Below are 17,360 nucleotides of genomic sequence, written 5' to 3' on the forward strand. Positions count from 1 at the left end.
GCAACCAATCACAAGCCGGGACGTCACGGGAGGCTGGACAAGCGCGCATTTTAAAATGCGCGCGTGTCCAGCCTCCCGTGACGTCACGGCTTGTGATTGGTTGCGTCGCCCATGTGACTGCGACGCAACCAATCACAAAGCCGGGACGTAATTTTAAAATCCTTAAGGGCCTGAAATTACGTCACGGCTTGCTGTGATTGGTTGCGTCGCCCATGTGACTGCGACGCAACCAATCACAAAGCCGGGACGTAATTTTAAAATCCTTAAGGACCTGAAATTACATCACGGCTTGCTGTGATTGGTTGCGTCGCCCATGTGACTGCGACGCAACCAATCACAAGCCGGGACTTCACGTAAAGGAAAGAAAAGCGCGAATTTTAAACAAAGAACGCTGCCGCTTCCCTCGGTAAGGTGCAGGCTGCGTCGGAGAGGTGAGTATAGCAATATTTTTTATTTTAATTCTCTCTTTTACACATTTTTACATTAATGTTGTTTCGATACCGATACCCGATACCACAAAAGTATCGGATCTCGGTATCGGAATTCCGATACCCGCAAGTATCGGCCTATACCCGATACTTGCGGTATCGGAATGCTCAACACTAGCGATTACGTGACAAAGGCTCTGGTTGAGCCGAAACATTGTATATAAAAAATCACAGATGCTGTAATATTCTGTTACGCTCCCAGTTTATGTATAATAAATTTATACCAGACTTTGCATAAGAAACCTAGAGAGAGTGCAGTGAATTTAACTTTTACTGTTATTCTGGGCCATTGGTCCGTTACACCAGCACCTCGCCATATTAAGGCTGAGTGCACACCTAAACCTTTACCTGTGTCAACTAGAACAGTTTGTAGGATTCTGTCTCAAAATGGCCTCCATGGTCGAATCAGTGCCCAGAAGCCAGCACTAAATAAAAGGTAAATAAAAAACCGTGTGGCATTTGCAAACTCCCACAGCCTGCTAAATAGATGGACACTGCAAAAGTGGCAGAAGATGGATTTCTCTTCAATAGAATTACACCACAGCTGCCACAAACACTGCAGGAGACTTACTGGAGCCAGTATGGATCCAAAATACACCCAGAAGACAGTTAAATTTGGTGGTTGAAAGATCAGGGTCTGGGGTTACATTCAGTATGGGGGTGTGCGAAACATTTGCAAGGTGGAAGGCAATATCAATAGCCTAAAATATCAAGAAGTATTAGCTACCGCTTATATTCCAAATCATAAAAGAGGTCAAATTCTGCAGCAGGATGGTGCTCCATCTCATACATCCATCTCTACAACAAAGTTCCTCCAGGCAAAAAAGATCAAGGTGCTCAAGGACTGGCCAGCCCAGTCACCAGACATGAACATCATTGAGCATGTTTGGGGAAGGATGAAAGAGGAAGCTTGGAAGACAAAACCAAAGAATCTAGATGAGCACCACAACTTCATTCACCAATGTTATGCAACATATATTTGTATTTTAAGTTAATTATTTGTCTGTGGGCAACAAAAATTTTGTCTTGCCAAAATCTGACCATTCTGTGTCCATTAACTGATCAATATTTCTGCTTTGATAACAATTTATTTTCTTAACCTAAATCACATTTTGGAGGGTTCCAGCTTTCAAAAGAATAACTTATACAACCAATGGATGAATGTAACATCAGGTTATAAGCTTTTATTTACATAACATGGATAAGCGACATAACTTCTGTCAGGGAGTGTATGGTGGCATCATTGGTCTTTGTATAAAATGTAGTTTCATGTAGAGGTAATGGTGATATTATAATATTATGTATTCTCTGTAGTGGTGATTGTACTAGGCACTGTGTAGCTGTATTGTGTGTATGTTTGTAAGTAAGCTCCGTTATGGCACCATATCTAAGCAGTAAGCTTGGTTCTGGTACTCTATCAATGTAGTAATCTAGATTATGGTACTGTATGTATGTCGTAATCTCAGTTCTGCTCCAGTTTCTATGTAGCGGACTTGGTTCCATGTAGTAGACTTATTAAGCTCGGTTCTGCTCCCATCTCTCTGCAGTAAGCTCGGTTCTGCTCCCATATCTCTGTAGTAAGCTCGGTTCTGCTCCCTTATCTCTCTAGTAAGCTCGGTTCTGCTCCCTTATGTCTGTAGTATGCTAGGTTCTGCTCCCATATCTCTGTAGTAAGTTTGGTTCTGCTCCCATATCTCTGTAGTAAGGTCGATTCTGTTCCCATATCTCTGCAGTAAGCTCGGTTCTGCTCCCATTTCTCTGCACTAAGCTCGGTTCTGCTCCCATATCTCTGTAGTAAGCTTGGTTCTGCTCCCATATCTTTGCAGTAAGCTCGGTTCTGCGTCCATATCTCTGTAGTAAGCGCGGTTCTGTTCCCATATCTCTGTAGTAAGCTCGTTTCTGCTTCCTTATCTCTGTAGTAAGCTTGTTTCTGCTCCCATATCTCTGTAGTAATCGCGGTTCTGTTCCCCTATCTCTGTAGTAAGATTGGTTCTGCTCCCTTATCTCTGTAGTAAGCTCGTTTCTGCTGCCATATCTCTGTAGTAAGCCCCGTTCTGCTCCCATATCTCTGCAGTAAGCTTGGTTCTGCTCCCATATCCTTGCTGTTAGCTCGGTTCTGCTCCCATATCTCTGTAGTAAGTTCGGTTCTGCTCCCATATCTTTGCAGTAAGCTCGGTTCGGCTCCCATATCTCTGAATCTAGTAAGTTCGGTTTTGCTCCCATATCTCTATAATAAGCTCTGTTCTGCTCCCATATCTCTGTAGTAAGCTCGGTTTTGCTCCCATATCTCTGGAGTAAGCTCGGTTCTGCTCCCATATCTCTGTAGTAAGCTCTGTTCTGCTCACATATATCTGTAGTATGCGCCGTTCTGTTCCCATATCTCTGGAGTAAGCTCGATTCTGCTCCCATATCTATGCAGCAAGCTCCGTTCAGTTCCCATATCTGTGTACCAGCCTGTTTTTAAAGCCTGTTATCTCTGCTACTTTAAGGGTACTGTCACACTCTGCGACTTTCCAACGATCACGACCAGCGATACGACCTGGCCGTGATCGTTGGAAAGTAGTTGTGTGGTCGCTGGGGAGCTGTCACACAGACCGCTCTCCAGCGACCAACGATGCCGAAGGCCCCGGGTAACCAGGGTAAACATCGGGTTACTAAGCGCAGGGTCGCACTTAGTAACCCGATGTTTACCCTGGTTACCAGCGTAAAAGTAAAAAACAAACAAACATACTCACATTCTGGTGTCCTTCAGGTCCCTTGCCGTCTGCTTCCCGCTCTGACTGAGTGCCGCCGTAAAGTGAAAGCAGATCACAGCGGTGACGTCACCGCTGTGCTCTGTACTGCCTTACCGCCGGGAGTCAGTCAGAGCGGGAAGCAGACGGCAAGGGACCTGACGGACACCGGAATGTGAGTATGTACGTTTTTTTTTTTTTTTTACTTTTACGCTGGTAACCAGGGTAAACATCGGGTTACTAAGCGCGGCCCTGCGCTTAGTAACCCGATGTTTACCCTGGTTACAAGCGAACGCATCGCTGGATCGCTGTCACACACAACGATCCAGCGATGACAGCGGGAGATCCAGCGACGAAAGAAAGTTCCAAACGATCTGCTACGACGTACGATTCTCAGCAGGGTCCCTGATCGCTGCTACGTGTCAGACACAGCGATATCGTATGGATATCGCTGGAACGTCACGGATCGTACCGTCGTAGCGATCAAAGTGCCACTGTGTGACAGTACCCTAATGCAGTGGCCAGATATAAGCAGGGAAAAGGAGGGCCACCGCAACTCGAGGGCCACTGCCTTGTGATTGCCCCCCAGGCTGAAAATTGCCAGCCAGCCCCTGCCTGGAGTCCTCTAAAAGAGGAGCAGGAGAACATTAATCCACAATCTTCAGGCTATATTCCTACATAACAGCCGAAACCTAACACATTTCTTATAACTAATCCACCACCTGGCAGAGATAGTCCACACACCACTGACGGGACAAGTGACAACCTCCTAGAACTGCAGCTCACAGGCATTCACCATGAGAATCACAGAAGACCACTCTTAGTAATGGGGTATATTTAACAGAGAAAGGTGATAAAATAGTATAAGAAACAATACTTACATGTATTATAAAAAAAAAATGTAGATAGTCCTTTTTTGATCTAAGTCATGGATTATACTTACCCACTAGAATCAATTGGTCCATGTAAAAAAATGGTCAGTTTTTACTGTTTAATGGGAGAATAGGAGAATTTTTTAAGATAATGTTCTGCCTCGGCTGCAGTTTGTTAAAAAATTACCTTGTCGTACTCACCTAACCAGGTCCACCGAAAGTCTCCTTCATTTTTCCCAGTGTCTGGCATTGGTTGCGATGATGTCACGTCACGCAGCCAATTTGTGGGCTCAGTAACTTTTCCTGTGTAGGCAGAATGTCCCTTTTAGATCCAGTGAACTTATTGATTTTCTGCCTCACTGTTGTCATGAGGTTAGAGCCGCAACCATTGCTAAATACCCGAAGGAGAGTACAGCCCGGACCTGGGAATGGTGAATACAGCTTGGACCTGGAGAAGGTGAGTATGGCTCAATTTGTTATTTCTCAACAGCAGGGGCCTTTAAGGGGATAATCAATTTACTATTTGATAGCCATAATGATTTAAGATTTGGAAATGATAAAGCATTTTTTGTTTCTGATTTGTATTTATTTATTGTGAATCGGTATGTGTATGTATTTTCATTTTTAGAAGAAATAGTATTATTCATGTCATTTTCTTGTTTTCGCAGAAAGAAATCTCTGCTCTTTAATAATGTATTTATAATACTCTCTGCAATATTTTGTGGGTTCAGTCGCTATGCCAAGTCCTTTGAAATGATCATACTGGGGAGAATTTTAGCTGGTGTGAATTCAGGTAAACACAGTTTATTTCACATGGGAAGAATTAAGGCACGATAACAAGAATGCATGCCTCTTTGGAAGGTATATAAGACTCTTTAACTTAACATTTTTACTTTTCCCAAGGGGTCAGCATGAATATTCAACCAATGTATCTTGGAGAAAGTGCCCCCAAAAAACTACGTGGCACAGGAGCTCTATCGTGTGCAGTCAGTACCGCTTTTGGGCTTTTAATGGGGCAAGTAGTAGGACTCAGGTAAAGAACATTGAAAATGAAAAATGTATTTTTCATCTTGACTTTAAAAAAAAAATGTCACTGGCTCAAAAAATTTGAGTCCTTGAAAATATCCCTGAGCTTCCCTGAGTCTACTGATCTTTTCCTTTTTACGCTGCGTTACTCCATTGCTGAGATATTCCTATTTATTGCTTTTGGAGTGCAGCATGTGACATCTCTGCTTGCAGTCCAACAGGGCATTATTTCAGCTTTTCCCTGGGGGCATGCATTTTTAATATTGTGAACTTCAGCATATACAGTGGAAGCCACTAACCAATTATGGCAAACACTAGCTTGTTCTAAAAAGACCTGCTTTTATATTTATCATGAAGGCAAACAATAAGTGTAAAATTAATCATGTGTAAAAATTCTAGATTTTTGAAATCTTGCGTTAGGATTTTGAGCTGCTTTACTTTTTTAAATCCCTTTAAAGAAGTTGCTCCAGTAAATGTTTTAATCCATAATCAGTCTTAATTTTCTATGTAATGGTGTGTAAGTGTATTGAAAATTCTATACGATTTGTGTATGTTTATGAAAATATCGTACATTTTACAAAAAAATATGAAAATTTCATAGTTTTCAAACTTTTAATTTTTATGCCCTTAAATCAGGTAGTTATACCTCACAAAATAGTTAATAAATAACATTTCGCACATGTCTACTTTACATCAGCTTCATGCTTGAAACATAATTTTTTTTCGTTAGGTAGTTAAAAGAGTTAAAGGGAACCTGTCACCCCCAAAATCGACGATGAGCTAAGCCCACCAGCATCAGAGGCTTATCTACAGCATTCTGTAATGCTGTAGATAAGTGTTGTGAACTCCGTTTTCAGGCTCCCTCCTGTGGTCACAGATGGTATTGTGTGACTTTGGTTTTTTGGCTCCCCCTGGTGGTTTGGTTTATTATCCTGCGGGTCTGGCTGGATCAGCTGCCTCGTTATTCACCAGGGAGGCTCCTATTTAGCTCTGCTTCACTTCCACTTGTTGCCGGCTGTCAATGTATTCAGTGCTATTCTGATTACTCCTGATTATCTCGTTTTCTGCCTCTTCAGGATAAGCTAAGTTCTGTTTGAATATTTTTTGCTCATCTGCCTGCAATATGATTTCTGTGTATGATGAGTCTAGTCCAGCTTGCTAATATGTGATTTCTTTTTGCTGGTAAGCTCTGGGGTACGGAGTTGCTTCCCCCGCACCGTTAGTTGGTGCGGGGGCTCGAGCAATCTCTGCGTGGATATTTTGAATAGGGTTTTTTATTGACCGCACAGTTCCCTTCCTATTTTCTGCTATCTAGTATTAGCGGGCCTCATTTGCTAAATCTGATTTCATCTCTGCGTTTGTGCTTTCCCCTTGACTCACCGTTGATATTTGTGGGGGGCTATTCTATATCTTTGGGGTCATTCCACTGAGGCAAGAGAGGACTTTCTTTCCCTCCAGGAATAGTCAGTTTCTCAGGCCGTGAAGAGACGTCTAGGATTTTAGGTAACGTTCCACGGCTGCCTATAGTTGTTTGCGGATAGGATCAGGTTGCGGTCAATCTAGTTACCACTTCCTCAGAGCTAGTAGTCTGTTCAGTTACTTAGCTAGTCCGACCTGCGATCCTTGCCACTAGGATCATAACAGTTCAGCCGGCGGGGTAAAGTGTTAATTGCATGGCAGAAGCAGGAGAAAAGAAGCTTGGAGATATTTTTTTTTTTTTTTTTTTTGCTGCCGTGTGTCTAGCTGCTGTGTGTCTGGCTTCTCTCCTCCTCTTAATCTTGGTGTGGCTCTGAGTTCAGCTGCTGATATGGATATCCAGAGTTTAGCCTCCAGTGTAGATCATCTTGCTGCAAGGGTACAAAGTATTCAGGATTTTGTTGTGCACAGTCCTATGTCAGAGCCTAGAATACCTATTCCGGAGTTGTTTTCTGGAGATAGATCTAGGTTCCTGAATTTTAAGAACAATTGCAAGTTGTTTCTTTCTTTGAAACCTCGTTCCTCTGGGGATTCTGTTCAGCAAGTTAAGATTATTATTTCTTTCTTGCGTGGCGATCCTCAAGATTGGGCTTTCGCATTGGCTCCAGGGGATCCTGCATTGCTCAGTGTGGATGCGTTTTTTCTGGCCCTTGGATTGCTCTATGAGGAACCTAATCTTGAGAACCAGGCTGCAAAAGCGTTGTTGGCCCTCTCTCAGGGGCAAGATGATGCAGAGGTGTACTGCCAGAAATTTCGGAAATGGTCGGTGCTTACTCAATGGAATGAGTGTGCCCTGGCTGCAAATTTCAGAAAAGTTCTTTCTGAAGCCATTAAGAATGTCATGGTGGGGTTCCCTATGCCTGCAGGTCTGAATGAGTCAATGACTCTGGCCATTCAGATTGATCGGCGTTTGCGGGAGCGCAAACCTGCGCACCATTTGGCGGTGTCTTCTGAACAGACACCTTAGTCTATGCAATGTGATAGAATTCTGACCAGAAGTGAACGGCAAAATTATAGACGGCAAAATGGGTTGTGCTTTTACTGTGGTGACTCAGCTCATGTTATCTCAGCATGCTCTAAGCGCACAAAAAAGATTGATAAATCTGTCACCATCGGTACTTTACAGCCTAAGTTTATTTTGTCTGTTACCCTGATTTGTTCCCTGTCATCTTACCCGGTTATGGCTTTTGTGGATTCAGGTGCTGCCCTGAGTCTGATGGATTTGTCATTTGCCAGGCGCTGTGGTTTTGTTTTGGAGCCTTTAAAATTCCCTATTCCACTAAGGGGAATTGATGCTACACCATTGGCTATGAATAAACCTCAGTACTGGACACAAGTGACCATGTGCATGACTCCTGTTCATCAGGAGGTGATTCGCTTTCTTGTATTGCATAATTTGCATGATGTTGTCGTGTTGGGCCTGCCATGGTTGCAGACTCATAATCCAGTCCTGGATTGGAAAGCAATGTCTGTGTCAAGTTGGGGTTGTCAGGGAATTCATGGCGACGCTCCTGTGGTGTCAATTGCTTCATCCACTCCTTCTGAGGTCCCTGCGTTTTTGTCAGATTACCAGGATGTATTTGATGAGCCCAAACTCAGTTCTCTACCTCCTCATAGGGATTGTGATTGTGCTATAAATTTGATTCCTGGTAGTAAGTTTCCTAAGGGACAACTTTTCAATTTGTCAGTGCCGGAGCATGCTGCTATGCGGAGTTATATAAAGGAGTCTTTGGAGAAAGGACTTATTCGCCCCTCCTCCTCCCCTCTTGGTGCGGGGTTCTTTTTTTGTGGCTAAGAAGGATGGTTCCTTGAGACCTTGTATTGATTATCGCCTTCTAAACAAAATCACGGTCAAATTTCAGTATCCTTTGCCATTCTTATCTGATCTGTTTGCTCGCATTAGGGGGTCTAGTTGGTTCACCAAGATAGATCTTCGTGGTGCATATAACCTTGTGCGTATTAAGCAGGGTGATGAATGGAAAACTGCATTTAATACGCCTGAAGGCCATTTTGAGTACTTGGTGATGCCTTTTGGACTTTCTAACGCTCCTTCTGTCTTTCAGTCCTTTATGCACGACATCTTCCGCGAATATCTGGATAAATTTATGATTGTGTATCTGGATGATATTCTGGTTTTTTCGGATGATTGGGAGTCCCATGTTAAGCAGGTCAGGATGGTGTTTCAGGTCCTGCGTGCCAATGCTTTATTTGTGAAGGGCTCAAAATGTCTTTTTGGAGTCCAGAAGGTCTCTTTTTTGGGTTTCATTTTTTCTCCTTCTGCTATTGAGATGGACCCAGTCAAGGTTTAGGCTATTCATGACTGGACTCAGCCTACATCTGTTAAGAGTCTTCAGAAGTTCTTGGGTTTTGCTAATTTTTACCGTCGCTTCATCGCTAATTTTTCTGGTGTTGTTAAGCCATTGACGGATTTGACCAAGAAGGGTTCTGATGTTACTAATTGGTCTCCTGCGGCTGTGGAGGCCTTTCGGGAGCTGAAGCGCCGGTTTTCTTCGGCTCCGTTCTTATGTCAGCCAGACGTCTCCCTTCCTTTCCAGGTCGAGGTTGATGCTTCTGAGATTGGAGCGGGGGCTGTTTTGTCGCAGAGAAGCTCTGATGGCTCTGTGATGAAGCCATGTGCTTTCTTTTCAAGAAAGTTTTCGCCTGCCGAGCGGAATTATGATGTTGGTAATCGGGAGTGGTTGGCTATGAAGTGGGCATTTGAGGAGTGGCGACATTGGCTCGAGGGAGCTAAGCATCGTGTGGTGGTCTTGACTGATCACAAGAATTTGATTTATCTCGAGTCGGCCAAGCGGCTGAATCCTAGACAGGCTCGTTGGTCGTTGTTTTTCTCTTGTTTTGATTTCGTGGTCTCATACCTGCCTGGTTCGAAGAATGTGAAGGCTGATGCTCTTTCTAGGAGTTTTGTGCCTGACTCTCCTGGTGATTCAGAGCCAGCTGGTATCCTCAGAGAAGGGGTGATTTTGCCTGCCATCTCCCCAGATTTGCGACGAGTGCTGCAGGAGTTTCAGGCGGATAGACCTGACCGTTGTCCACCGGAGAGACTGTTTGTCCCGGATAGATGGACCAGCAGAGTTATTTCCGAGGTTCATTCTTCGGTGTTGGCAGGCCATCCTGGGATTTTTGGTACCAGAGATTTGGTGGCTAGGTCCTTCTGGTGGCCTTCCTTGTCGCGGGATGTGCGTTCCTTTGTGCAGTCTTGTGGAATTTGTGCTCGGGCTAAGCCTTGCTGTTCTCGTGCCAGTGGCTTGTTGTTGCCTTTGCCTGTCCCGAAGAGGCCTTGGACGCACATTTCCATGGATTTTATTTCAGATCTCTCTGTCTCTCAGAGAATGTCGGTCATTTGGGTGGTGTGTGATCGTTTTTCTAAAATGGTCCATTTGGTGCCTTTGCCTAAGTTGCCTTCCTCCTCCGAGTTGGTTCCTCTGTTTTTACAAAATGTGGTTCGTTTGCACGGGATCCCTGAAAATATTGTTTCTGACAGAGGATCCCAGTTTGTGTCTAGATTTTGGCGGACCTTTTGTGCTAAGATGGGCATTAATTTGTCTTTTTCGTCGGCCTTCCATCCTCAGACGAATGGCCAAACCGAGCGCACTAATCAGACTTTGGAAACCTATTTAAGATGTTTTGTTTCTGCTGATCAGGACGACTGGGTGACCTTTTTGCCATTGGCCGAGTTTGCCCTTAATAATCGGGCTAGTTCTGCTACTTTGGTTTCGCCTTTTTTTTGTAATTCAGGGTTTCATCCTCGTTTTTCCTCAGGTCAGGTGGAGCCTTCTGACTGTCCTGGAGTGGATGTTGTGGTGGATAGGTTGCATCAGATTTGGAATCATGTGGTGGACAATTTGAAGCTGTCACAAGAGAAGGCTCAGCTGTTGTGAATTTGGATTCTGGGCTCCCCCGGTGGCTACTGGTGGAATTGAACTGGTGTCTTCATCTTCTCTGTTCACCTGTTCCCATCAAGATGTGGGAGTCGCTATATAACCTTGCTGCTCTGTTAGTTGCTTGCCGGTCAACAATGTTATCAGAAGCCTCTCTGTGCTTGTTCCTGCTCCTAGACAACTACTAGATAAGTTGGACTCTTGTCCATGTTTGTTTTTGCATTTTTGTTCCAGTTCACAGCTGTAGTTTCGTTACTGTGTCTGGAAAGCTCTTGTGAACAGGAATTGCCACTCTGGTGTTATGAGTTAATGCCAGAGTTTTAAAGTAATTTCTGGATGGTGTTTTTGATAGGGTTTTCAGCTGACCATGAAAGTGTCCTTTCTGTCTTCTGCTATGTAGTAAGTGGACCTCAAATTTGCTAAACCTATTTTCATACTACGTTTGTTATTTCATCTCAACTCACCGCCAATACATGTGGGGGGCCTCTGTCTCCTTTCGGGGTATTTCTCTAGAGGTGAGCTAGGACTAATATTTTCCTCTGCTAGTTTTATTTAGTCCTCCGGCTGGTGCTGGGCATCTAGAATCAACGTAGGCATGCTACCCGGCCACTGCTAGTTGTGCGTTAGGTTTAGTTCATGGTCAGCTCAGTTCCCATCTTCCAAGAGCTAGTTCCTATATATGCTTATGCTATGTTCTCTTGCCATTGAGATCATGACAGTTTGACCGGCCCACAAAGTGTTAATTGTTTGGGCTGAAGCAGGAGAAAAAGAAGTGTTGAAGGGAAATTTTTTTTTTTTTCCCCTCAGAGTTTTGCTGCCTAGCCCTTAATTGCTGTCTAGCTGCTTCTTACCTCCTCTTAACCCTTGAATGGCTCTGTGTCCACCTGTTTGTAATGGATCTTCAGAGTGTAACTGCAGGTTTGAATAATCTCGCCACGAAGGTACAAAATTTGCAAGATTTTGTTTGTCATGCACCTGTATCTGAGCCGAGAATTCCTTTGCCGGAATTTTTCTCGGGGAATAGATCCGGGTTTCAGAATTTTCGAAATAATTGCAAATTATTTTTGTCCCTGAAATCTCGCTCTGCCGGAGACCCTGCACAGCAGGTCAGGATTGTGATTTCCTTGCTCCGGGGCGACCCTCAAGACTGGGCTTTTTCATTGACACCAGGGGATCCTGCGTTGCTCAATGTGGATGCGTTTTTTCTGGCCTTGGGGTTGCTTTATGACGAACCTCATTTGGAGCTTCAGGCAGAAAAAACTTTGATGTCCCTATCTCAGGGGCAAGATGAAGCGGAAATTTACTGCCAAAGATTCCGTAAATGGTCTGTGCTTACTCAGTGGAATGAGTGCGCCCTGGCGGCGACTTTCAGAGAGGGTCTCTCTGATGCCATTAAGGATGTTATGGTGGGGTTCCCTGTGCCTGCGGGTCTGAATGAGTCCATGACAATGGCTATTCAGATCGATAGGCATTTGCGGGAGCGCAAACCAGTGCACCATCTGGCGGTGTCCACTGAGAAGTCGCCAGAGAATATGCAGTGTGATAGAATTCTGTCCCGAAGCGAGCGGCAGAATTTTAGACGGAAAAATGGGTTGTGTTTCTATTGTGGTGATTCTACTCATGTTATATCAGCATGCTCTAAGCGCACTAAAAAGCTTGGTAAATCTGTTTCCATTTGCACCTTACCGTCTAAATTTATTCTATCTGTGACCCTGATTTGCTCTTTGTCATCTATTACCACGGACGCCTATGTCGACTCTGGCGCCGCTTTGAGTCTTATGGATTGGTCCTTTGCCAAACGCTGTGGGTATGATTTAGAGCCTTTGGAGACTCCTATTCCTCTGAAGGGGATTGACTCCACCCCATTGGCTAATAATAAACCACAATACTGGACACAAGTAACTATGCGTATTAATCCGGATCACCAGGAGATTATTCGCTTTCTGGTGCTGTATAATCTACATGATGATTTGGTGCTAGGATTGCCTTGGCTGCAATCTCACAACCCAGTCCTCGACGGGAGAGCTATGTCTGTGTTGAGCTGGGGATGTAAGGGGGCTCATGGGGATGTACCTGTGGTTTCCATTTCATCATCCATTCCCTCTGAAATTCCTGAGTTCCTGTCTGACTATCGTGACGTCTTTGAAGAATCCAAGCTTGGTTCGTTACCTCCGCACCGAGAGTGCGATTGTGCCATAGATTTAATCCCGGGTAGTAAATACCCAAAGGGTCGTTTATTTAATCTGTCTGTGCCTGAACATGCTGCTATGCGAGAATATATAAAGGAGTCCTTGGAAAAGGGACATATTCGTCCATCGTCATCTCCCTTAGGAGCCGGTTTTTTCTTTGTGTCAAAAAAAGACGGCTCTTTGAGACCATGTATTGATTATCGGCTTTTGAATAAAATCACTGTTAAATATCAATACCCATTGCCGTTGCTGACTGATTTGTTTGCTCGCATAAAGGGGGCCAAGTGGTTCTCTAAGATTGACCTTTGTGGGGCGTATAATTTGGTGCGAATCAGGCAGGGGGATGAGTGGAAAACCGCATTTAATACGCCCGAGGGCCACTTTGAGTATTTAGTGATGCCTTTTGGTCTTTCTAATGCTCCGTCAGTTTTCCAGTCCTTTATGCATGATATTTTTCGCGATTATTTGGATAAATTTATGATTGTGTATCTGGATGATATTCTGATTTTTTCGGATGACTGGGACTCTCATGTCCAGCAAGTCAGGAGGGTTTTTCAGGTTTTGCGGTCTAATTCTTTGTGTGTGAAGGGTTCTAAGTGTGTTTTTGGGGTACAGAGGATTTCCTTTTTGGGATATATTTTTTCCCCCTCTTCCATTGAAATGGATCCTGTCAAGGTTCAAGCTATTTGTGATTGGACGCAGCCCTCTTCTCTTAAGAGTCTTCAGAAATTTTTGGGCTTTGCTAACTTTTATCGTCGATTTATTGCTGGTTTTTCGGATATTGCTAAACCATTGACCGATTTGACTAAGAAGGGTGCTGATGTTGCTGATTGGTCCCCTGATGCTGTGAAGGCCTTTCGGGAGCTTAAGCGCCGTTTTTCCTCTGCCCCTGTGTTGCGTCAGCCTGATGTTGCTCTACCTTTTCAGGTTGAGGTCGACGCTTCTGAGATCGGAGCTGGGGCAGTGTTGTCGCAGAAAAGTTCTGACTGCTCCGTGATGAGGCCTTGTGCCTTCTTTTCCCGTAAATTTTCGCCCGCTGAGCGGAATTATGATGTTGGGAATCGGGAGCTTTTGGCCATGAAGTGGGCTTTTGAGGAGTGGCGCCATTGGCTTGAGGGGGCCAGACATCAGGTGGTAGTATTGACTGACCACAAAAATTTGATTTATCTTGAGACCGCCAGGCGCCTGAATCCTAGACAGGCGCGCTGGTCATTATTTTTCTCTCGGTTTAATTTTGTGGTGTCATACCTACCGGGTTCTAAGAATGTTAAGGCGGATGCCCTTTCTAGGAGTTTTGAGCCTGACTCGCCTGGTAACTCTGAGCCCACAGGTATCCTTAAGGATGGAGTGGTATTGTCAGCCGTTTCTCCAGACCTGCGGCGGGCCTTGCAGGAGTTTCAGGCGGATAGACCTGATCGTTGCCCACCTGATAAACTGTTTGTTCCTGATGATTGGACCAGTAGAGTCATCTCTGAGGTTCATTCTTCTGCGTTGGCAGGTCATCCTGGCATTTTTGGTACCAGGGATTTGGTGGCAAGGTCCTTCTGGTGGCCTTCCCTGTCACGAGATGTGCGAGGCTTTGTGCAGTCTTGTGACGTTTGTGCTCGGGCCAAGCCTTGTTGTTCTCGGGCTAGTGGATTATTGTTGCCCTTGCCTATTCCTAAGAGGCCTTGGACGCACATCTCGATGGATTTTATTTCAGATCTGCCTGTTTCTCAGAAGATGTCTGTCATCTGGGTGGTGTGTGACCGTTTTTCTAAGATGGTCCATTTGGTTCCTCTGCCCAAGTTACCTTCTTCTTCCGAGTTGGTTCCTCTGTTTTTTCAAAATGTTGTTCGTTTGCATGGTATTCCTGAGAATATCGTTTCTGACAGAGGGACCCAATTCGTGTCTAGATTTTGGCGGGCATTCTGTGCTAGGATGGGCATAGATTTATCTTTCTCGTCCGCTTTCCATCCTCAGACGAATGGCCAGACCGAGCGGATTAATCAGACCCTGGAGACATATCTGAGGTGTTTTGTGTCTGCTGACCAGGATGATTGGGTTGCTTTTTTGCCATTGGCGGAGTTCGCTCTCAATAATCGGGCCAGCTCTGCCACTTTGGTGTCCCCGTTTTTCTGTAATTCGGGGTTTCATCCTCGATTTTCCTCTGGTCAGGTGGAATCTTCGGATTGTCCTGGAGTGGATGCTGTGGTGGAGAGATTGCATCAGATCTGGGGGCAGGTGGTGGACAATTTGAGGTTGTCCCAGGAGAAGACTCAGCTTTTTGCCAACCGCCACCGTCGTGTTGGTCCTCGGCTTTCTGTTGGGGATTTGGTGTGGTTGTCTTCTCGTTTTGTCCCTATGAGGGTCTCTTCTCCTAAGTTTAAGCCTCGGTTTATCGGCCCGTATAAGATATTGGAGATTCTTAACCCTGTTTCCTTCCGTTTGGACCTCCCTGCATCCTTTTCTATTCATAACGTTTTTCATCGGTCATTATTGCGCAGGTATGAGGTACCGGTTGTGCCTTCCGTTGAGCCTCCTGCTCCGGTGTTGGTTGAGGGTGAGTTGGAGTACGTTGTGGAGAAAATCTTAGACTCTCGTGTTTCCAGACGGAGACTCCAGTATCTGGTCAAGTGGAAGGGATACGGCCAGGAGGATAATTCTTGGGTGAATGCATCTGATGTTCATGCCTCCGATCTGGTTCGTGCCTTTCATAGGGCCCATCCTGATCGCCCTGGTGGTTCTGGTGAGGGTTCGGTGCCCCCTCCTTGAGGGGGGGGTACTGTTGTGAATTTGGATTCTGGGCTCCCCCGGTGGCTACTGGTGGAATTGAACTGGTGTCTTCATCTTCTCTGTTCACCTGTTCCCATCAAGATGTGGGAGTCGCTATATAACCTTGCTGCTCTGTTAGTTGCTTGCCGGTCAACAATGTTATCAGAAGCCTCTCTGTGCTTGTTCCTGCTCCTAGACAACTACTAGATAAGTTGGACTCTTGTCCATGTTTGTTTTTGCATTTTTGTTCCAGTTCACAGCTGTAGTTTCGTTACTGTGTCTGGAAAGCTCTTGTGAACAGGAATTGCCACTCTGGTGTTATGAGTTAATGCCAGAGTTTTAAAGTAATTTCTGGATGGTGTTTTTGATAGGGTTTTCAGCTGACCATGAAAGTGTCCTTTCTGTCTTCTGCTATGTAGTAAGTGGACCTCAAATTTGCTAAACCTATTTTCATACTACGTTTGTTATTTCATCTCAACTCACCGCCAATACATGTGGGGGGCCTCTGTCTCCTTTCGGGGTATTTCTCTAGAGGTGAGCTAGGACTAATATTTTCCTCTGCTAGTTTTATTTAGTCCTCCGGCTGGTGCTGGGCATCTAGAATCAACGTAGGCATGCTACCCGGCCACTGCTAGTTGTGCGTTAGGTTTAGTTCATGGTCAGCTCAGTTCCCATCTTCCAAGAGCTAGTTCCTATATATGCTTATGCTATGTTCTCTTGCCATTGAGATCATGACACTCAGCGCTTTGCCAACCGCCGTCGCTGTGTGGGTCCCCGACTTTGCGTTGGGGATTTGGTGTGGTTGTCTTCTCGCTTTGTTCCTATGAAGGTCTCCTCTCCTAAGTTTAAGCCCCGGTTTATCGGTCCTTATAAGATTTTGGAAGTCCTTAACCCTGTGTCATTTCGTTTGGACCTCCCGGCAGCGTTTGCTATTCATAATGTGTTCCATCGGTCGTTGTTGCGGAGGTATGTGGTGCCTGTGGTTCCTTCGGTTGAGCCTCCTGCCCCTGTGCTGGTTGAGGGAGAATTGGAATACGTGGTGGAGAAGATCTTGGATTCTCGTATTTCTAGACGGAGGCTTCAGTATTTGGTTAAGTGGAAAGGCTATGGTCAGGAGGATAATTCCTGGGTTGTCGCCTCTGATGTTCATGCGGCCGATTTGGTTCGTGCCTTCCATGTGGCTCACCCTGATCGCCCTGGGGGTTTTGATGAGGGTTCGGTGACCCCTCCTCAAGGGGGGGGTACTGTTGTGAACTCCGTTTTCAGGCTCCCTCTTGTGGTCACAGATGGTATTGTGTGACTTTGGTTTTTTGGCTCCCCCTGGTGGTTTGGTTTATTATCCTGCGGGTCTGGCTGGATCAGCTGCCTCGTTATTCACCAGGGAGGCTCCTATTTAGCTCTGCTTCACTTCCACTTGTTGCCGGCTGTCAATGTATTCAGTGCTATTCTGATTACTCCTGATTATCTCGTTTTCTGCCTCTTCAGGATAAGCTAAGTTCTGTTTTAATTTTTTTGCTCATCTGCCTGCAATATGATTTCTGTGTATGATGAGTCTAGTCCAGCTTGCTAATATGTGATTTCTTTTTGCTGGTAAGCTCTGGGGTACGGAGTTGCTTCCCCCGCACCGTTAGTTGGTGCGGGGGCTCGAGCAATCTCTGCGTGGATATTTTGAATAGGGTTTTTTATTGACCGCACAGTTCCCTTCCTATTTTCTGCTATCTAGTATTAGCGGGCCTCATTTGCTAAATCTGATTTCATCTCTGCGTTTGTGCTTTCCCCTTGACTCACCGTTGATATTTGTGGGGGGCTATTCTATATCTTTGGGGTCATTCCACTGAGGCAAGAGAGGACTTTCTTTCCCTCCAGGAATAGTCAGTTTCTCAGGCCGTGAAGAGACGTCTAGGATTTTAGGTAACGTTCCACG

At 45.1% G+C, this 17,360-nt stretch overlaps 1 protein-coding gene across 1 annotated transcript in view; it reads left to right on the forward strand.

Moving 5' to 3' along the window:
* The window catches only part of SLC2A11 (solute carrier family 2 member 11), a 100,964-nt gene that overhangs the window by 41,596 nt on the left and 42,008 nt on the right, over nucleotides 1-17,360 (forward strand). The window contains exons 4-5 of the mRNA XM_077293456.1: nucleotides 4,761-4,885; nucleotides 4,996-5,125. Coding sequence (XP_077149571.1) covers nucleotides 4,761-4,885; nucleotides 4,996-5,125 — 255 coding nt within the window. The remainder of the gene's footprint in view (nucleotides 1-4,760; nucleotides 4,886-4,995; nucleotides 5,126-17,360) is intronic.

The sequence above is a fragment of the Ranitomeya variabilis genome, chromosome 1 (genome assembly GCF_051348905.1).
Source record: "Ranitomeya variabilis isolate aRanVar5 chromosome 1, aRanVar5.hap1, whole genome shotgun sequence".
Taxonomy (NCBI): Eukaryota; Metazoa; Chordata; class Amphibia; order Anura; family Dendrobatidae; genus Ranitomeya; species Ranitomeya variabilis.